Source organism: Lampetra fluviatilis, chromosome 50, assembly GCF_964198595.1.
Source record: "Lampetra fluviatilis chromosome 50, kcLamFluv1.1, whole genome shotgun sequence".
Classification (NCBI taxonomy): Eukaryota; Metazoa; Chordata; class Hyperoartia; order Petromyzontiformes; family Petromyzontidae; genus Lampetra; species Lampetra fluviatilis.
Genome location: NC_136324.1, coordinates 1,078,608 through 1,100,478, shown reverse-complemented (window position 1 = coordinate 1,100,478; position 21,871 = coordinate 1,078,608). Strand labels below are relative to the sequence as shown.

The following is a 21,871-nucleotide window of genomic DNA, read 5'->3' as shown; positions in this document are numbered from 1 at the left end:
ATGCCTCATAAGCAATTATTCCTAACAAACTTTGCTTTTGTGACCAGGACTTTAGGTGAAGGTGTGATACAAATGCACACCACGTTTTCTCATTTAAAATAGTTAAATTTCTAAATATCAATGTCCTGGTAACAAAAGCAAAGTTTGTTGGGAATAATTGCTTATGAGGCATAAGCAATTAGTAAATAACACTTACTACCCAGGAACACATTTTCTTTTACACAATGTAATCAAAGAATTAAACGTGTAAAGGTGCGTGGTCACGCCTCCACTCGAGGGAGCTCTAGAGCACTCCGCTTGGAGGGTATTTGCCAGAGGTGGGACAAAGTCATTGTTATGCAAGTCCAAGTCGAGTCGCAAGTCATCAAATTCATGACTCGAGTCTGACTCGAGTCCAAGTCACATGACTCGAGTCTGACTCGAGTCCAAGTCACATGACTCGAGTCCACATCTCATAGGTGGGACAAAGTCATTGTTATGCAAGTCCAAGTCGAGTCGCAAGTCATCAAATTCATGACTCGAGTCTGACTCGAGTCCAAGTCACATGACTCGAGTCCACACCTCTGGTATTTGCCCTACTCTTCCACGCAGGCGAGACACACTTCGCATTATCTACCCCACCACACGCTGCCTGCATACCGATTCTTCGACTTAACTGCGGCGGTGACCATTTACCGTGCGGCGTACCGCTGGGGTGGACAGAGGCGGACGTATTTCAGAAATCTGCGGGTCGTTGCACGTGGGTTTCTTGAACCTCGGTGCGATGATCACGCACCGCGGCAGCATCCGCGCGTCGCCTTGCGGTGGTGCCGTGGAGTCGGGAGGGGCCACGTGGTTCGGTGTCGTGCCCGGCTGAAGGCAGCCTCCGTTGCTAATTCGAGCCAGCCCGTGTCTGCTGACTTTGACCGCATGCTGCCACGCGTGTCTAAAGGAATCCCTCCCTCCCCTGCCTCCGCCCGTTAAATGTGAAGCCTGACGTTCTGGTCACACGCCACAATGAGGGCGCTTGAACTTGAGACTCCCGCTCGGGCTGAAGCAATCACTCGGACACAGATCCAGAAGGTTCCTTTTGGTGGTTCAATGGCTGGAAAAAACAGTGTTGAATCAGTGCATATGCCTGCTATGACAAGGGTCAGACGCATGGACACATAACATGAGAGAAGGCAAAACATTACACAAGCATGGAGAGATGCATGCTGGTGGCGAAATGTTAACTATTTCGCCTGGTATACAGGAGGTCGTGGGTTCCATCCCGACGCCTGCTGCTGTCTATTTGAAGCTTGCTTGTCTCTCTCCCCGTGGTCACGTGGATTTTTCTCCGGGTCCTCCGTGCTTTTCCCTCTACATTTAGAATCAACATCACGCGTTAAGGGTACATATTTGGCTGCTGCTATGAATGTCCACATGATAAGCCCACTTCATTGAGTTGTCATTTGTGACCACGTCTGAAAAAGAGCTACATAGCTCAGTGGGCCTTACCTGGTCAAAGAAACAGTTCCTTTTACTTTAATTATACTGAGAGAAACAAAGAGGAACACATGGATCACGAGAACAAATACAAATTAGAGACAAGTGAGTGAGCCTTGCAGAAGCCATCACTAGCAGAGATGAAGGTCTATGGGCGAGACTGGTGACAGAATGGGAGTCAAAGGAGGGGAATACGCCTCGGAGGACACTCACCGTTCAGATGGGCCAATGGCATAAGCTCGCCTGCATGGTGTGTATGTTGAACTTCTTTCACACCGTTCGTAGCCAACCGTGGGGAAGGACAGCAAACTTAACACAAAAAGCAGTTATAAAGCAACGAGTTTGTCAATGCAGATGATTTAAAAGTGCGTAGCTCCAGTGGCTTCCTAATATCGGAAGGGAGAGCGTTCCAGACGGCCGCAGAAGCGCATCTGAAAGCGCCGCGCGATGCGGTGACCACCTTTGTTCTACGGCCGCCCAAAAGCCGCTGAAATGGGTTGTAGCTTCGCAAGATCGGGAGCGATGGCGATGGTGTAGGAAGGCCTTAATTTCCTCCAGCAGGGGATAGATCATGGCTGAAGATGATGAGAATGGTTAAAGGCCAGAACCTATCTGCCTGTGTAGTTCAAATCGCGAGTTGTCACAGAGTGTTTGCATCATCCGTTTAGGTGCCTCGTAGGCTTCATATTTGTTCTTGCGTGCCAGCCCAAGCCAACTCGCTGTTATGTCACAGCACACATTTGGTAAGATAGCCCCGTTCCGATTACACAACTACCGCAATAGAGGGAAATGGACACAGGATATCCAAATGACCGTGGACGTGCTATCGAGTTATGTGTATTTCGGGCCTCAAAATGGTGAGCGCATCGATTCGTGGGCATGTGTCTGATGCCAGCGACACCACAGAGAGACCCTTTGGCAAATGCATACAGGTCCCGTACGCACCATGAGGCTTTATCCTCAATAAAGACCAAATTCTCCGGGTTACAAATTACATTTTTTTACGTAATTTTGAAGGTTAAGAGCCTGTCTTATGTTCCGGCAAGTGTGCGCCTTTGTATGTTTGATCAACGTCGCCACTAAGGAGACAAAGGCGGCCCGGCGTAGTGCTGGAAAAATCCCTGCCTCGTGTGCCGGGATAACCTTCATAGGTGCTCGTTAAAAGCACTTGCCCCAAAAGTCTGTTCAGGCGATGGGATCTTTATCTTTGTTTTGTTTGCGTCTGATTATATTTGTGTAACTTTCGTGACATTGGGCACAACGTTTTGGGTGCTTCTTACTTTCGAGAAAGAATTGTAAAGTAATCACATCGCTATTCAAACATATAGTGTACAAACGAACTGCAATTACATATAGTAATTGTCAATGCATAGTTTCGCATGGTATTTGTTTTTATTATGTTAATCCATGGTAGGTTCTTAAAATCAAGATTGCATCTATATGCATATTTCATCATAATAAGTAAAATCTATCATGTGCATTCTATCCTAGGATCCCAAAGTGCAATGCATGAAGAGCAGGAAACAATAACAGAGCCAGGGGCAACCGACCGAACTAAAGAGGCAATGCCACTTTAAAGAGATGGGTTTTCAAAGCAGACTTAAATCTATCTACCGACTCCGATTGCCTGATTGCAAGTGGCAAGGCGTTCCATCGCTTGGGCGCCTCGCTAACAAAAGCACCGATCACCAAAAGAGCGCAGCCTGTAGACCTGGGAGTGCTGAGCAGTTGAAGATCAGAAGATGTTAAGGACCTTGATGGAATATACACATTAATAGCTTCTGCAAGTAATGTGGGGTGAGGCCCTTTTAATATACAAGTGCAATACAGCATAGGGGAATTATTATACAACGTTGCTTTCTCACAGGCTGCGATGGCATTATTTTTTAAATAATGCCCATTGTGATTTGTATCTCGCGAGTCCCTGCTTTTTTTCTTACGAGCTACATTATTTATTTTATTGTTCAGCCCCACGTCAATCCACTGCTGGATTAAGGCTTCGCCACAATATGCCACGCATGATGGCAGTCGTTTGATCATACTTCACCCCGCTGGTCAATGTGGCTTGGTGAAGGGGGAGGGGCTAGGGGGAGGAGGTTGGGGCACCCATGAATGGTGCAGATATCACTCACAACTGATGTTAGGGTTTCCAGGGGTCAAACTCAGGTCTCTGACATCAATTGTAATGTGCAGACCACCGCGTCTCGGCTCCAGCAAAGAGATGCACACAACAACAAAGACACGTGGCACTACCGACGTTATTCTAAGACAAGTGAAAATCGAAATCCGAAACGTTGTAATCTGTAAGTGATGTAGCCTACAGCAATAATGCATTAACTCGCTTGCTAAACTGCTGTCTTGAGTACAAAATCACATTGTTCCAGGGACATTTAAAGGGGTCCATTATTTTATGTTCAAAGCAGAACTCCAAACTAAACGCGCATTGCAATATTCATTGATTCTTTAACTGTCCTGTTCAACAGCTAAAACAACTGTTGAACAGGACAGGCTTTTCCTGAACGTGCCTGGCAAGGTGAAGTTGAATGATCCTTGCAAGGACGTTTCCCGAAATACTGAGGAGGAAGATGCCCCTGGAGTTGTTACAGTCTGTGCGCTCCCCCTTCTTCAAGAGGGGGACCACCTGGGCATCCTTCCAATCCTGCAGAACCCAACGGGTTGTCCATGTCAAAGCAATGAGCCAAAAACATTGAGAATCTGCATTCAAATCCAGGCAATACAGGCAACATGTGTAGAATCCAGGCAATACTTTATTTAGAAAACGAAAACAATCCAACTCAGACATTTCTTTGCGATGGACGTAGAATTGTAATGTATTACTTGCTGTTAGTAACTCAGCTTATTGTAGAGTATAGTAAGTATACTGATGGTGCTATGCAGTTTATACTTTAGTTTTTTTTATGTAGTTTATACTTTAGTTTTCTACGTGGTTGTTTAGTAACTGCAGCTACATATCATTAACATTCCTTTCCTTTGTTAATGCTACTCCCTGCACCCCCCCTTGGTGCTGCTGATCCTGCATAATGCATGGGCATAATATGCCTTTGAAACCCCCCCGCCCACCTCCTACGCATTTGCCATGAATATGCTAAATTCCTCTTCATATGCACATTCTTTTTGTTAAGGCGCTCTTCCACCTCCAACCCAGCTTATATATAAGCTCCTAGCTTGGTAGTGTCTCATTCTTCACCTGAAGACGGCTGCTTGCGTTGTAGCCGAAACGTCGTGAGAATTATTTTATTTTATTATGTTTTATTTTTATTATTTTATTACTTCCCTTCTACGTGACTTTACCGAAAGAACCAAGAAGACGTTCTCATTCAATTTGGCTTTTAATCTCATTCGGCACACTTCAGTTGTTGAGGACTGTAAGATATACAGTGCAATTGCCAGCCAAATGAATAATCCTCCATAAGAGGGCATGCGAGAAGATGCAGCATGGCCTCATGTGGATCAATGGCAATTGAAGGGACCTCAAAGATTCATTTTTTTCTGTAACGTCATCCTCTACTGGACATCTGTGAAAAAGAGCTTTATAGCTCACCGTATTTTGCCGGTATAAATCAATATTCTGATTCTGATCGCACAGAGCGTTGGCTGACCGAGGGGTGGTAATGTTGTGACGCTGCTTCCAGCGAGAGTTTCAAGTGGAAAATGCCGCCTATCTCTGGGCAAGACACCCACTCCTCAATGGGATTTTAATTGGCAAGAACAAACTACAAACCTCACCCAGAAAAGGACCCCATGCAAGGATAATGCGTAAATTGTGGTGGAATGCCAGATGAACGTGTGGACCGAATTATCCAACATAATTGCTTTAACCAATCTGATTTGGAACGCCCTTATAATTGTCCTGGGAATAATCGAACGCATTCAAAGTTACAATACAACACATCTGTTTTACAGAATACCAAAGCACTCAAATGTATCGCATTAACATGCATTTTAGATCATTCAAAATAGTTCAAGGTCAAAAAGGCAGCTTTAAAATCCTCGGCAGGCAGGATATCACATCTTTGACATGCATAGACTCAGCACCACTGTCACAAGTGAAATGCCGCGCGTCAGCGAGCATTCGGAATTTTTAAAAAGACCACCGACAGCAAAGGGCAGCCGCTGGCCATCCGAGTGACCCCGCAGAGGCAATTCATTCGGCGGCAGACGCACAGAGGCAACACCGTAGGCAAGACTTAGCGAGCAACCAAAGGAACGCACGCACTTAAGAATAAGTAGAAGCCGGTTAAGTTTTATCTTCCGTGACATTTTATTTATTAACGGGCGAAGGTCACTGGCGTGCGTAGCATCAGCTTCCCGGTGGGGTTGACCACGCCGCCACGCTGACGGCTGGAGGTGTCTGTTCTCGAATTCATTCGTCGCGGGCGGAGGTTTGCGGCAAGCCGCTCGCGACGCACCGTGATCGTGTGCGGCGCAACGGAGCGAGCGGTGGTTTCGCTTCGAACGAGAGGAGGCGCTGGAGAAAAGACGACAGCAAAAAATCGTGCAAAACGGCCGTACGGTGATCGTCCATGCTTGGTCAGAGAGTGGCAGGCTGATAAACAATAAAACAAGGACAGCGGTCAGGGCTGAAGTTCAGCAGGTCATCTCCTTCCCTCCTGCCGGTGGGGGCGAGCGCTTGAGGGATGTGAATCCCTGGAAAACATTCCACCAGAAATAAAGCCCTTGACCCACGACTATTTTGTACAAACTGTGTGTATGTTGAACTTCTTTTGCACCGCTGTACGTAGCCAATCGGAGGGGCGAGGGAAGGACAACAAACGCAGACAACGTCCCAGTAAAAAGGCGTCACCTTCTTGTGGGTCGGTGGGCACTGTGCGCATGCTCGCACTGCTAGCTAGGTGGGCCCTGAACACGTGTAGCCATTCGTTTTTGAGCTACAACAACAACCACAACCACTCGTTGGCACAATATCACAACCTGAGCTCAATTGCTTTTTTAAAAAGGCATCAAAATCATCAAGGTATCTTTATAACGCCACAAGGTCGGCGATGGTCACGACCCCACGATGGTCAAACGACCCCCCCCCCCTCCCTTGCGATGCTTTAAATATCCACGTGGAAAGGGCTGAACTAATATTGTAGGGCTCATTTTAAAGGTTCGTGATTTTGAAATCGTTTTACTTTCAGCACCCTCCACACGGCGAGGAATCTGCTCATGTTCTGCTCGGCGCCATCATCTCTAGCGGCGGCACCACCACCGCCGCTGTCATCAGCAACGCCACCTCCGGCGCTTTCACCGCCACCTCCACCACCACCACCTCCACCGCCGCCACCGCCGTCCACTTTGTCACCACTCGGCCACTCCATGGCCACCCCGGCCTGTCCCTCGGTAACATGTTTGCCACCGCCGCCACTGCCACCGCTCCCGTCCTCCTCTTGCCCTCCCCCTCCTCCTCCTCCTCCCTGCGGCGACAGCGCCATCGACAGCGGCGCCTCCTCCAGCTCGTCATAGTCCCTGCGCTCGCGCGTCTCCCAGTACTTGGCGACGCAGTAGAAGATCGAGCCGACCGTGTTGAGCGCCAGCCCCGAGAGGAAGAGCACCGACGGGGGCTCGGCGGCCGGGTCGCGCAGCACCAGCATCCCCACCGAGATGGTGAGCACGCTCTTCACCACCCCGACAAAGCTCGTGGTGACGGCCGAGTTGAACGCCGTGCAGGCCACGGTGGTGAGGCCGAGAAGGGCGGCCAGGACCGCGCTGCCGAGGAAGGCCGCCACGACGGCGCCATCGTGCCACCCGGGGAAGGCCCACACGTGGATGGCTTCCTGGCTGGCCAGCGAGTAGGCCAGCAAGAGCGGCGAGGCGCTGATGGATATGGCGTACTGGGCGGCGAGCGGGCCGCCCGAGTTGTCGGTGCACGTGCGCTGGATGAGCACCAGGAAGATGCCGTGGACGAGCACCGCGAGCACGCCCGTCGCGTAGGCCACGGGGTCGCTCGTCACGTCCCCGATGCCTGCGATGGCGGCGGGGGCAGCAGACGCAGCGGAGTGTTAGTGTTGCGTTGTGTCGGGTTTGCCAGCATGTGTGGGATGGACGACGACGTGCGGAAGACCTAACAGAGGATGGGCTTCACGACGACACCAAGAGAGATGTGGCACTACTTGAGCATGTTGGCACCAGACAGGGGAAAGTGGGAAAAAAATGACGAAATGTGCAGTGGGCACCTACTAGGGGCTATCTGCCCATTGATCGTCATGAGGGTTGCCAACTCTGACTGAAGCAATTCAGATAAATTTTTACTGTCATAATAATAATAAAATTTATGTAAATATCCTGCTTTCAAGAGTCGCCACCAGTCGATCAACCGTGGTATGGTTACGGTGATCATCGGCCCCATGATCAAGCGTGGAAGCTTTGCGGGTGCACAATTCCCAACAGCGGCCCCGAAGCCGGCGGGCAACTTTTGAACTATTTTGCTGAGACCGTGAAAAAAATGTTTGGCAATGCAATTACTAATGGCGGTACATGCGTGGAAACATTCGCCGTAAATTCACGCCGTCGATATCCGAGTGTGGCATTCTGGGGGCTTTTGCCACCGACCACCACCACCGTGTATTCACGTGCCGAGGATTCTTACGAATTGGCTCGCGAGCCACATAAATTAGTCCATTCGCAGTCTCCATCGAGCACGGAGCGCACTATCGGCACAGCTGTCCTCAATCATTCGGCCGCATTTCACCGAAGCGACAGGAAATGAAACGGCATTAAAAGGCGCCATCAAATATTGACGGAGCCATTGTGGGACCACAATTGGCAGCTGCCGGCGAACGAATGCCGAGCGGAGCGTGAAGAGATCCGGGACTCGACTCGCCCATGCCTGACACTTTCAATTAACCCCCTATTACCCACAATTCCTCGCACGGAGGGTGGTGCAAATGAGACGGTGAATCAGGGGACACCCTTTTCACTCCTGGCCGCGTCGACGATTTCTCCACCCCACCTCCTCCACCGCTCGGCGATCACGTGTGGTGAAACGGCGGCACCGCGCGACGGTTTTATGAAACCGGAGAAGGAGCGATGAGTTGGGCAGGTGATTCTTCACGTTGTTGCAGGTGCATGCAAAAAAGTGTTTGTGTTGCCGGTATTTAACACCGAGTGCCAACAGAGGCAATATGAATACGGGGTAAAGAGTGCTGCCCTGAAATTGCTCACCCACACCACTGGAGGGAGCGCTTGAGTAGCCCCTTTAAGAAAGTATTTGGCCGACTCTTGCGTGCTGGCCTGAGATCTTGGAAGAGATGGGAGTACCCACACTTTATCCCACCACGTGCGATCTGCAGATCGACTCACTGTGGCAGACCCATTTATACCATAATGGGTGGACAGAGGCACGAACTATTTAACTTTTGTGTTGACCATGTAAGGTCCACTAAGCTATGTAGCTCTTTTTCAGACCTGGCCACAATGATAGCTCAACGAAGTGGCTTATCACGTGGAAATGTAAAGCAGCCAAATACTCTAAATGCACGTTGATTCGAAATGTGAAGGGAAAAACCGGAGGATCCGGAGAAAAATATATGCGATCATGGGGAGAACATGCAAACTCCAGGGTCGGAATCTAACCCACGACCTCCTGTATACCAGGCGAGGGAGTTAACATATCGTAGCCACCGCGGCACCCCAGATGGTGGTGAGGGGGTGGGGCATCTCAGAAACTCTCCCATTGTTTCAGCCGCTATGCCCGGAGGTCAAACTGAACCGGTGACCTCTGCATGACAATTGCAGCGTGCTGCTAACCATTACACCACTGTGGTAGCATCCATATACATTCGGGGGGAAAGGGGAGGGGGGGAGATGCCAAAATTGATTCATCATCATCGTAATCATCATATTCACCGTAATCATCGCATCATTAAAAAAAAAACCTCTCATGGGCCGGTATTATATAATGTAATAAAATTCAAAGGAGTGTGCTGAAGAATCGAGTGTGAAAGGCACAGTCAACAGCGGCGAAATTGAAAAACCCAATTACCCATGAAGGCACTGGCAGCCCGTGCTCTGTTTCCCATCTCCCTCATCTCCCCGCCTTCATTCCTTGGTGCTCACGGCGCAGAGTCATCCACCCGCCTGTCACCTTTTGTTTATTCGGCGCCGGCCTTCCCTTCAGCGATATCCACACGTGGTGTGACGCGGGCACTTTTCACTGAACTCTTATTAAATGAACAGAAGTGTCCCTTTGGCTGCGCAGATGAGCCACCTTTTGGCATTGCTCATTTGTCTTTAACAGCCGACGCTTTCTGCAAAGACGATAAAGCCCGTCGCGACGCGATCAATGCGCTCAGGAGTGCCGCTCGCAAACGGCACGAAGGCGCACGACTCCCATCACACCTTGCGCCCGTGCAATGTGGTCACCGCATTGCATGCATGTGCAAAATCACGCCCAATGCTCTTAACTCGTTGATGACCGTGCTGTTACTGTACTATCGTGTCTCTATAATGTACCGCTGTCTATTGGGTCGAATTTTAAACTGTTTCATTTGGCAGCCTAATTAATAATCTGGCCACATGTTCAGCTCTTCCGCGTTGGTGGCTTAGGCAAGGCTGGGAGCATTGCGCATGCAATGTGGTGGTCACATGGCATGCGTGCTACTAGGCATGATTGGAGTGTGTGTCTTCCTGCTGTTTGTGAACATCACTTGCGTGATGTGAAATATGAATACTAATATCTGATGGCACGGATCTGCTTCTGCTATTTGGTGGAAATTCCACGCTTCTACGACAGGGACAAGTATTTTCATAGGACAAAAGAAGTGTATTGGCCATGGTGATTGTTAGACAGTGCTTCGGCACCGGCTGGTCAGTGCGGGTTGGTGAAAGGATTATCCCAAAATTCAATTGCGTGGCCCCCGATACCTTTTACACGGTAGGTGTTTACACACTTATCCATTCCCTTTGATATGAGATTATTTGCCACATGACAGTGAAAGAGACATTGCCAAATACCAAATTCAACATGTGTATCCGTCAGTGAGCAGACAGGGGCCGTCAACCCCGCTTCCCCTTGTGGATCTGGCTCAATCCAGGATGGTTGCCCAGATTCGAACTCAGAATGTCAGCTGGTGCTTGCTGAGCGCTCTGATCACTGAGCTACTTCCAAATAACTATGCAGCGTGCATTAACCACTGCAGTCAATATTCATGTTGGGTTCCGTAGCGTGCATTGTGAGGCAAGTATTTATGCAAACAAACATCGCACTCAACGCACCGGCTAGCCATTTATTTTCCCCATATATGTCCATTATCTTAAAAAATGCGAATTGATGCAACACGCCAAAAATAGCGTCATTGTTGTCGTTGTGTTTTTAGATGCACAATTATTTTATTCTGAGTTTGTTTTTGTTTTGCCTCACCGTATAATTAAATTTCAAGTGTTTAGCATGTTTAATGTGTGAGATTAATAACGGGAGCACCTTTAAGCATCTGAATGGGCAACTAATCTTCTTTGAATGGTTTTGTGCTTCAGTAAAAAAACCCATGAAAATCCATAATGGTAAAAGTCAGAGCAATTGTGAGCGAGCTGTAAGAGTAATGAACTGTGAACAGAGACAGCCCTAGGTCCAAGCGATATTCCAGTGGGCCTTGCTTCATCGAAAGCAATCGCTGCCACGGAGTGCCCAGCCATCCTTGCAGTCAATCCAGCCCCATCTTTGGCAGCCTACAAGCGCGCGGAGGAATAGAAGCATCACGCAGTGTTTGACATTATTTTGGTTTCACCAGATTGCGGATCATCGTCTAAGTGCTGTCTTCTTCCCCAAGGGTCGATCGGTGGTTGTGCAGCACCTCCATCTCCTCCAGCAATGTTGCTGTTTTGTAGGGATGCGTTCCCGAATTTCGGTTGAATCCAAAAGTTCATAAAAATTGGGCCTATATATGTAATGAACAATGCAGTTGGGATGAGTTCCAAATGTTTAGTTTTTAATCCAGATTTTCAAGGACAATTCCAGATCTTTTTGGAGGATTTTAGGATAATTTACATTTTGTCACAATGTAACGAGCCAACAAAAACGTTGTTTGAGGATTCATCCGAAAACGTGACGTCACGGGATCTCTCAGCGCCCGTCGACGACACGAGCCCCCCCCTCGCGCCCGCACGCTCCGCCAGCACCCGGCTCGGCGTGGACCCACCGCCACCGGCGTACCTGCGAGCACGGCGCCCGCCGTCGTGATGACGACCGACGCGATGATGCCCAGCGTGGGACGCCCGCCGCGCAGCAGCGCCGCGCCCAGCGCCAGCGTGACGAGCGGCAGGCAGCGCTTGAAGACGACGTACGTGGGCAGCGAGAGGCCGCGCAGCGACAGCAGCGTCAGCGTGGAGTGCAGCACGGAGAGCAGCGTGACGGGCGCGAAGACGCGCGCCGCCTCCGACCCGAACGGCGGCAGCGTCGCCAGGCCGCAGCGGCGCAACGACTCGAGCGTCACGGCGGAGAGGACGGAGCTGGACAGCTGCAGGAGGGTGAGGTACGGGAAGTGCAGGCTCGACAGCAGCACCTTGAGCAGCAGGTTGAGCGACGCCGAGGTGAGGCCGTGGGCCACGGCCGTGAGCACCCCGCGAGCGCGCCGCCCGCGGACGCACTCGAAGGCCATCCTGGCTCACGGAGGTCGCCGGAGGTCGCAGCCTGGGGTGGGCGCAGGGGAGGCGGGGCAGGTTGAAAGAGGTGCCGCTACGCGTAGAGAGAATATGTTGGTGTTGTGACCATTACGCACGTTGGGCAATGCCAGTTACATTCTATAACACGTGGGGGAATTCTTACTTAGATTAGCTCAGCAGTGCCATCCAACACGCTGGCACCTGGCTTCGAATCCAGGCAGCCACCTGGGATTAAATCACGTTCTCAAGTGTGCATTATCTGAGCCTGGTCGCCAATTCGTTTACACACACACAACACTATCATGTTAAATTTGGTTCTGCACTTAATTTGGCAACATTTCAACTCTAAGAATCAGTTTGGCCATCGCGAGACAACGTACTCTCGGTGGCAGAGTGGGTTGGAAAGTGCTGCCCCCTACTGCGAGGACCAGAGGGCACTTGAAGAAATCTCAGATGTAGTTTGGTCATATCCATCTCCGTGGGCCATATTCTCTCCCACGAAGGTTTGCACTGCTCTGCGAGAGATCTCAATGGAAACTGTGTCTCATGGCGCAACACCGAAAACACAACCGCGGTAGAATTGGGGGATTTTTTTTTATTCTTCATGAGTTTTACTTTTTATGGGAACTCAACAGTTTCCATCCTCTGGAGAGAATGGCTCCTGCCATGGGATTGTGGAATTTGCACCACTGGTTCAGGACCACATATTGACTTGATCACCACTCAGCAAATCATTGGGACTGGGATGCACTTTGGAATTACTTCGAAACAATAAACGTTCATCTCAGAAACTCAGCTGTCAATGAATCGATTTATTTTTTCATTTAGAAGTTGGGAAGAAAGCCATGTCGTATTTAAATCCATGTCCCATTTAAACCCATTACAAAAAATAATAATTTAAATGAGGCTTCACAAGCGAATATCAGCAACAACCATGGATAGTTGTGTTTCGCTATGAGCAAGGTTGCCATCAATGAGCTCGTGCATGGCGCTGGGGAAGACATTCATTCACCATATGACGTAAACACTTGAAACATCACCGGGCCTCTGTCTGCGGTGTCAAAAATGAATGGGCAGTGTTCATCTATCCCCCTTGAATGGAGAATGTAAATATTTGACCGTGAAGGTATCAAGATGAGATCATGATCCGTTATTAGTGCCGTGAAGAGTGATGTCGGGACGCATGCGTCGGGTGGTGGCAGGGGGGTCGGGCAGGGGGAGGGGGGGCTGCCGTTGAATGATCAATGGCTCGAGTGCAATTGGGTTCACATGAATAAAGGTCGACGAATGTGAATAATGACAATCACGCTGCGGTGAGCGATTGTGTGTGTGTGCGCGTGCGCAGTGGTATAATGGGGATGATAAATGGGGAGCAGTGGAGCAGCGGTTAGCGCGCTGCGCTACGAACCCGGCGACCCGAGTTGAATTCACGCTCACGGCCAACACCAGTGACGATTATCTGAACCCGTACTGCCCCCCCCCCCGCCAATGGAGAGACAAAGGCGGCCGGGCGTGGTATTGGCCACCCACCTCCTTGTGTCGGCCTTTGCAGGCGCTCGCGAACAGCACTTGCCCCAACAGTCTGCTCAAGGCTATACGGGAGACCTTTGTCGTTTTCTTTGCGGTGGTGTAAACTCTCTGTGGCATCATTAATATGCATTAGCAGCTACGCTAAGCCGCTTCAGACTAACCGTCTAAATTCATTTTTAAAATTCTGACTTAATGAGGCTTTCCGGTGGCCCCTGAAATGCACATTCACGCTGAACAAACTTCAAACGAACTTTGGCATGTTGAAAATTGCTTGACGTATCGAGATTTGTGTTTTTATTTTGAACGTAGAGCAATATGAGTCACACCGTGAGTTGCCTGGAGCGTCCACGCTTCGTTTTGCACGCAGGCCGATGAGCCCAAGTGTTTTATTTCCGAATAAATCACCAACCCATCAGCTAATTGCAAGGCTTCCTTTTGAGCACACCTCGGGCAAATGGCACGGGCCGTATTTATCAATAGTGGCATAGTCGTAATTACATTAACCTACGTAAGGACATTCAAGTGCAATTTCTTAGCAGCAGCGTTGCCCCTTGTCACAAATAAACACAACGGTGTGAACAGGAATCGAATTTTCTGCAAAATATTTATAATAAAACTGTTTAAATCCACGGGTTTATTTGGAGAGAAAAAAATACAACTCACAAATGTCTTACTTCAACATAGCAAGATAACTTTGAAGCCAATTGTGAATCCCAATTACCCAGAATGTGCCAAATCTTATCAAGATGTAGAAGGCTAAGTAAGGTTGACCCTGGATTGTTCTTGGATGGGTCATCACCGGTTTAGTCAAAGGCGCCGTGAGCAGTGGAGGTAGGCCTCGGCAAGGTAAGGTAAAAGTGTAAAAACAACGAGCCTACCTTTACCCTACCTTTTACCTTACCACAATACAATCACTCTACCCTACCTTTCACCCTTTAGCAGGTAAGTTAAAAGGTAAAAAGCAACGAGCCTACCTTTGACCCTACCCTTTACCCTTACCCCTTGGCATGTCGACACCTTTACCCTTTACCTTTACCCTGTTACCCGGTAAAAAGGGTACAATTACCTTACCTTGCCGAGGCCTAAGTGGAGGAGAGGGCAGCAGCAACATCTTCTCCTGCCTCACCTTCACCAACCCGACCAGAGTGGTGAAGTATGGTCAAAATAACCCCCTACGCCCGTAGGGAGGCCCTCATTCGGCAGTGGAATGTGCGTGAACAACACGAACAATCACACTTGTCTCGAAGTCGATAAATCGTGCAGCTTGTTTTGAGCCGACAGGCAGTCAGGGATGGTTTGATTTAAGCAGCCGTGGAAACAGACGTCGCTTATAATATATGTTATGTGGGGTTAGGTCGCGTAAATAGAAATGTGTCGTTAAACCCGCCACCACCCATCACGTAAACAGAACACGCCAATTCGTCACCAGTACAGCACTAACCGGTGTGTTGGAGAGCAAATCCACAACATTGACAATCTGAGTACGACGTTTCGCCAGTAATTGCAACTAGCTTCATCAGGCGACAGCTACATCCGGCTGTATATATTATGGATGATATTAATCGCGAAAGCCGACGGGTTGAACAGACATCGCTTGTTTGCATCGCGATAGCATTTTCACGCGAATCCCACGTTTGCATGCCACGCACGGTCACCGCATCCTCGGTTCACAAACCTGGGACACATCACGGGAAGAAGGACATCATCTCACGACACCCGGAGAGGGGAGAACATCGTGTGGACGCATCACTGTGAGCGGCGTGTGATTGCGTAACTGACTACCAATGTCTCTGTTGATATTCCCCGGGGGAAGGCTTTGCAGATTTCCCAGAACATCAGCTTTAACTGAAGAGTAAATATACGAGCAGAACTCCATTCTAACTCGCCACGTGTAAATGGTGAATGTTTTTTGTCCATGGGCATATCGGCTTTCTGAATCAATATTACCAAGCAGAATGTCTTTAAGCGAACAAACGTTGTCACCGGTTTCGGCCTTCTGGGTCTCATCAGCAGAAATCAGGCTTGCGAAAGAAATGCTGCCAGGGTGGATCGAGGGCGATGACGCCCGCGTGTTCATCCCTTTGCCAGCTTGGCCATTTAGCCCCCCACCGTGAACTCTAACAGAGCCCCCTACCAGTGCCGGATTATCCTCGTGGCAAAAGTAGCTACAGATGTGGCTTCGGGCCCCACACTTTCAAGGGCCCTGCGCTAAATGCTTTTAAGCTATCAATTCCGGTTCAGTGATTCTGCACTTGCTCTATCACTATAGTACTATACCGCCTTCAACTTTTATGAACGACTGGGTGGGTGCTTAAGGTTAGAGATTTGTCGTATTGTCTGGCTGTATAGAAAAATGAAAAAATACAATTACTTCTCTGTGCAAGTAAACAAATGTGTGTTTTCATATTTACGTGTTTTTTTTTATATTTAGGGCCCCTTTATAACAAAGGTTACAGGCCCCGCACGAGCTTAACACCGGCACTGACCCCGACTCAGTCTTCTTCTCTGTCTCTCTGGCTCTGCCTCTCTCGCTCTCTCTCCCCTTCCTTTCTCTGCATCTCTTTTCCTGCCTAATATCGCACAATCTGAGTCGACCTAGGGGAGGCCCATGACCGGTTCAGATCATCGCCACTGGTGTTTGCCGCGAGCAGGAATCGCACTCGGGTCGCCGGGTCAGTAGCGCAGCGCGCTAACCGCTGCGCCACCGCTCCCTGGTGGCGGTGCTCACCGGGCCCTTCTCGCCGCCTCGTCCAAGCAGAAGCGGATATAAATGTTCTTGTTTTTCTAACTATCATTTGTTTAACCCTTCTCTCTTTGTTCGTAAATATAGGCGTGTGCAAAAGTATCGAGAGGGGGGTAAAGAGAGCGTAGCCAAAGGGTGGCTCTCGGCACGGGCAAACTGAGTTTCGGGTATCTGTAAATACGAAGGGTGTCCCAAGATTCATGAATATAGAATAATAATAAGAAGGGGGTAATCAAACGTAAAGAATTGAAAAAGAGGAGACGAGCGTGTAGATTATTCACATAGCAGGGAAGCGGTTTCGCCGACCCATCACAAGAGAATGGTCGGTGCAGAGGGGGTAGGTGCAGAGGGGGTAGGCGCAGAGGGGGTAGGTGCAGAGGGGGTAGGCGCAGAGGGGCAATGCGAGGAGGCACGGTGATGGAGTCATCCACGCCTTCTGCTACTGCCCCCAAGCTGGGCTGCATGTGACCAGGGCCAGCGTCTCTCTGCATGCTCCGCTGTGGGTGGCGATGCCATCCAAGATGATACCAGCAGGGGCAGGCGCCTTGCAACCGAATGATTTACAATCTTTAAAAAATTGAAGAGATTTTCCTTGGTTTTTTTCGTTCACGCATTTTGCGCATTGGTTCCATGGTATGCCAGTTTCACTGAGTAATCTAATAAGTTTCACTTAAGTTATACAGTACATTCTGGATTCTGGTGGCTAAATGTTCCCAGTAAACGTGCAACGTTAGGCCGTTGTCCAACGTTGGGCGAACGTTGGCGTGATCGCTGGGTTTCCGCAGAGGATGAAACGGCAGTGAATGTTCTGCAGGAGTGTAAAGTGTGTTGCCTTTTAAAGCAACCAGATAGCTGCAACTTGTCACAGATATAGTCGAGTCTACACTGTTAACTGGTAAAAAAGAAAGAAGAAAAAAAAACCCGGAAATCAACCGTTTATCATTTGAGCCCCCTAAAAATATAATGTCCGGAGGTTGATTTATTAGACTCAAGGGGCAGGGTCAACCTGAGGTTTCACACTGGTGGAGATCTCACACGAAGCTTCAGCGTCGGAGTATGACGCTTAATTTAAAAGAAGGCGGGACAATTCTGCTTCACCGCTCATTTCACCAGTCGCATCGCGCAGCGGCTCCACTTCTCAGACCACCAAACAATGCTTCCAATCGCTATGCGCCACGATGCATCTGCACGAGCGATAGATTTCGCACCGGGATAATTTTAAAAAAATTTACATTGACATTTCTGACCGGCCGCGTTGTTGTTATACAACGTCACCGGTTCACAGTCTTCCAAACGTAGTGGCCACCACCACAAGTTGAAACTCTCATGACTCCCCTGCTCTTGCCAGGACTGCGTGCACGGAGGGATATTCATTCCAGGCGCGCGTTAGCCGGAGCGTTACGGGTCGAGCCCTGTACGACGTTCAAGCGCTCGGCTACCCGTCGAACAAAAAGTTGTCGGTCGTAAAATATTTTGCTCATTAAGCAATCTGCCTCGGCTAACGTTCATCGATGAAACTTAATTGAATAAATTGGATGTCGGTACATTGTACTGGGTGCTCCTGATGTCTTGTGACCAACAATGAATTGACCACTTACATGTTTTTTCCTTTGCATATTCATTTCTGTTTTAAATAAATATTACTTAAAAAATTAAAGTACGTTAAAGAGGATAAAATTGGGGGGCGGGGGGGATACAAGACATCTGGACCACCGTGTACAATCTTTTTCAATCGGCTGGATGGATCAGAAATACGAACGCAAGCCGAGTGAAATGCATGCTGGGAGTTTCACCGAGACCCAAAGAGTAATGCATGGATCAGGGGACAAAGACACATTTGAGACATCATCATGATGGCGAGGCGCAGTGGCGTGGTAACGACGTGGCGTGGGTAACGACGTGGCGTGGGTAACGACCCTATCAGCTCAGGGGGTGCGGCACTCGGTCAGATTGGGCCCCAATGTTTGCTTCGTCTCGCACGCTCGCACCCACGATGCGTACACGACAGCATTTTCATTAAGACGCAAATTTAAACCGCGTTGTAAACAAGTGTTGATGTTCTTTGGCACCGTTGTTGATGACAGATCTCATCGTGGTTGCCAAGGGGGCCCCAACTCGTAGCTTCGGCCACCAGGGGGGGAGGGGGCAAGGCACCCCCCTGCCCCCCCTGCCTGCCCCCCCCTGCCTGCCCCCCCTGCCTGCCCCCCTCTGCCCCATGCTCGTCACGCCACTGGCTAGACGGGACGAGGGTGGAGACTGGTCATGGAATGACAGCCAATGGAGGGAGCGCATCCAAGGGGAGCGCCACTTCGGAGACGGAGCGGGTAGATCGTCAATCAGTCCGTGGACTGTTGCGAGATGCGATCGTGGCAGCACTGGACCACGAGGGGTCGTGACGTCACGGGGAAAGCTTTCATCCAACAGTGGAGTGACAATGGCCATTGATTACCACGAGTGCAATACACTCAATTAAAGTCGCAATAATTTTCAAGTGTATTTACAGTCCATTTTTACGATGGATGGGTGTGTTATTTTCTTGCACAGTGTCTTCATATTTGAACACAGTGTAGAGAGACAACCAGAGGTGGTAGAATGAAGAGTGTGGAATGCCCTGTACGTGCAAAATGTGCGTGTGATGAGATGGTGTAACCGCGTCGTTTGAGTTTCTGCCCAGAGGCAACATACGTGGTCAGTGATGAGTGACGTGTGCATCACCGACCCACTCTGACCAGGATGGTGAAGTATGACCAGATTGCCACGTTGACATCGCGATGCTGTTGACACGCGCCAACGTTGGCGAATAAAGCTCATCACCGGTGACTTGTCATCAGTGAATTCAACGTCACATTAATTGCGCGCGATATTCTAAAGATACAGTTGACAAAACGCACCACGATGCATGGAACCATATCATTATATTCCAAGCAACTTAAACAAAATAACCTCTATTTTTATTTATTTCAATGCTGTAGGTCAAAAACACCTAAAGTTGCAACATACAGATATTTCATTGAAACAAAACCATAAGTACCAAATCTAAACCAATTTAAATCAGAGCTTCTGCCCTAAAACTGTGCACGTATCTTGAAAAATGTATTAACAAGAGACAATTCTCCTTATCAACAGCGGAGACGTATCACCGCTCAAGGCGAGACGTGTGGATTAATGCCGCAGTCATTCAAATCTGCGGCGTTATCAAAAATTAGTTATCATATCGGTCATTCAAATTAATACAGCGAGGTGCCATTCATTGGTGGTGAACGCAAAGGGAGTCCTGAATAGAGATGAAGAAAGACAGTGTCTGATATGCAGTAGCGAATATCACATCGCACGCTTGAACAAATACCACGCCGTTTCAAGAGCGAGAGAGCGAGAGAGAGAGAGAGGACTTTACCTCGAGTGGAGATTGCAGCAGAATGTGCACTGTGATGCGACCACTTCTTCGCTCTTCCTCTGCCCTCCCGGACTCCTCGCTCTGATGTGCGGTTCGTATTTTTCTCTCTTTTTTTTTACGGAAACCAATTTGATTTCATCGTCTCAATGGCCGGACGATCCATTCAAACTCATCTTGTGAGTGCTGTAGCCTGGTGCCGTCCGCTGCTACATGCCGCATGCGCTGCGTTAATGCCCTGGGCGGAGGAGTAGGAGGTGGTGGTGGTGAACCCGTGAGCTACTTTTCTCTTCCAAAGCTTTAACCATTCTCGCGACGAGCGAACTCCTGAACGTACCACTGAACGTACCACCTACTGGGCGCCACGAGATTATCGGTGCAAAAAAAAAACTAGCTAATAAAAACAATCTCTATTCCTCCCTGTCATTTTATGATGCAATTACTTAACGTATTTTCAGACAAATTGGTCGAACCCGATGTGATGTCTGTAGCACGAACATGCAGCTGCCATGGATGTGGGACGTGTATTTCTCAATGAATGAGTGGTCGTCGAGTTAATGAATGCCGCATTTATAGAGGAACGAAAAGCTAACTCGGGGTGTGGCCTAGCGACGCCCCCCCCCCACTCAAGGATGCTTGCCAAACTAATTACCCCTAAAGCTTGCAGTGCGCTTCGCGATGCCCGCTCGCCTAATCCGTCTCGATCTCGCCCATTGTGGCCGTTGTCACGGCACGGCGGAGGAGCGTGGCGAGGACCACCCCGACCCGCGTTCTCTGCGTCGGCGACGAGAGGAGATGCGGACGTACGGGCAGGAGAGCGTTGGGGCAGAGGACTCCCACAGCCGCTCAGTGGCGTATCGCAGTCGATGAGAAGTCAGCCACGTGGGGAATTGGTGCGGATGGCTTGCAAAAAATTAACCCGTAAAAACAAAGTTTTTCACTCTAAATCCTTTATATGCGTGGCGGCTAGAGTCCTCTCGTCCTCTGGCTTGAGATGGCTGCCACCTATGGGTCAGATGATTGTCTGCCAGCATTAAGCAATTGGTAATTAAATATTTTAAAAAAATTCCCTAAACAGTGTAAAATTTTGGAAAAAATGTTTCACAAAAATTAATTGTCACGCACAACGAGTCTGTGTGGAAAATGTCAGCTCGATTGGATCACGGGAAGTGGGTTAAAAAACGACCGAAAGATTTGCACGGTCGTAAGCAAGCAAGCGAACTTAATATAAAGGATTTAAAAAGAGGAATGGGGGTGCTGTCGTGCCATTCGCTGTCTCAGAGTTTGTTCTCACAGTGGCCAATGCACGACAGTCCAGATCTACGGAAGGCATGTCCGAGATGACGAGACGGGATTTAGAAAAACAAAACAATTGTCACAAAGCGCAGTGATTTTGCACAATGATTCAACTCTCGCAGGAAGACCTCATGATAGTCTTGTGATTCCGTTACATGAGCTTCCTGCTTCAGATGTTCAGCCAATCGTAATTTTTGCGGTCGTATTTTTTCCGTTGGTTGTGTGCTCCCGGAGTCGCTGGAGAAAATCCGTGTCCCTGAAACCCACTTGCTGTGCTGCCCCATCACGACACAATTCGTGTTGCCTGCGGGGCATTAACTTCTGCGCGAATGTCTGCCAACCTGGGAGCCGAGATGGAGGCAGAGAGTGGAACGATTCGCTTGCATTCCCGAGGAGGTGCAAAACAATGCACCACCTCATCGCCATCTCACCGAGAATGTCATTGCCCACGCGGCCAGCACTGTAAGCCAGCAGTTTCACCCGGCCGATGGCAATCACTTCCCTGATTGGGGGGGGGGGGGCGATTCGTTACATTTGGCATGTGTTTATCGCGCCTGGAATTTCAGCCTCGGCACGGCGGCTGCGTTAATCGATTAAACGCGCGACCAGCGGAGTCAACAGCCCGTTGCATTGTGCTGTAAATATCCCAATTTCTAACGCGAAGGAACAGAAACCCCAGATCTAGACAAAGGGGCGACATTGCCGTGATGCTGGCAATGCGGGGCAAGGGGATGATGATGATGCGCGGCTCACGTCCCCTTGCATGCGCGTTCACGTGGGCCACCCACCCACGGTGCCCGAAATGTGCCCCTTGACGTGACGGG

At 49.4% G+C, this 21,871-nt stretch overlaps 1 protein-coding gene across 1 annotated transcript; it reads right to left on the bottom strand.

The window, feature by feature from the left end:
- Positions 1-6,578: 6,578 nt before the first annotated feature.
- Positions 6,579-19,927, bottom strand: SLC35D3 (solute carrier family 35 member D3). The gene is made up of 3 exons (XM_078878130.1): positions 19,755-19,927; positions 11,639-12,115; positions 6,579-7,453 (listed from the first exon to the last, which is right to left on the bottom strand). Exons 2-3 carry the CDS (start codon positions 12,081-12,083, stop codon positions 6,588-6,590), a joined length of 1,311 nt encoding a protein of 436 aa, XP_078734256.1. The 5' UTR covers positions 12,084-12,115; positions 19,755-19,927; the 3' UTR covers positions 6,579-6,587.
- Between the last annotated feature and the right edge of the window lie 1,944 nt (positions 19,928-21,871).

Bases quoted from the DNA above. Each gene is read 5' to 3' on its own strand.
- SLC35D3 (XM_078878130.1), bottom strand. From the start codon at position 12,083: ATGGCCTTCGAGTGCGTCCGCGGGCGGCGCGCTCGCGGGGTGCTCACG. The intron at 7,454-11,638 runs GTACGCCGGTGG...CCGCCATCGCAG, and splicing joins GGCGGGCGCCGTGCTCGCAG to GCATCGGGGACGTGACGAGC.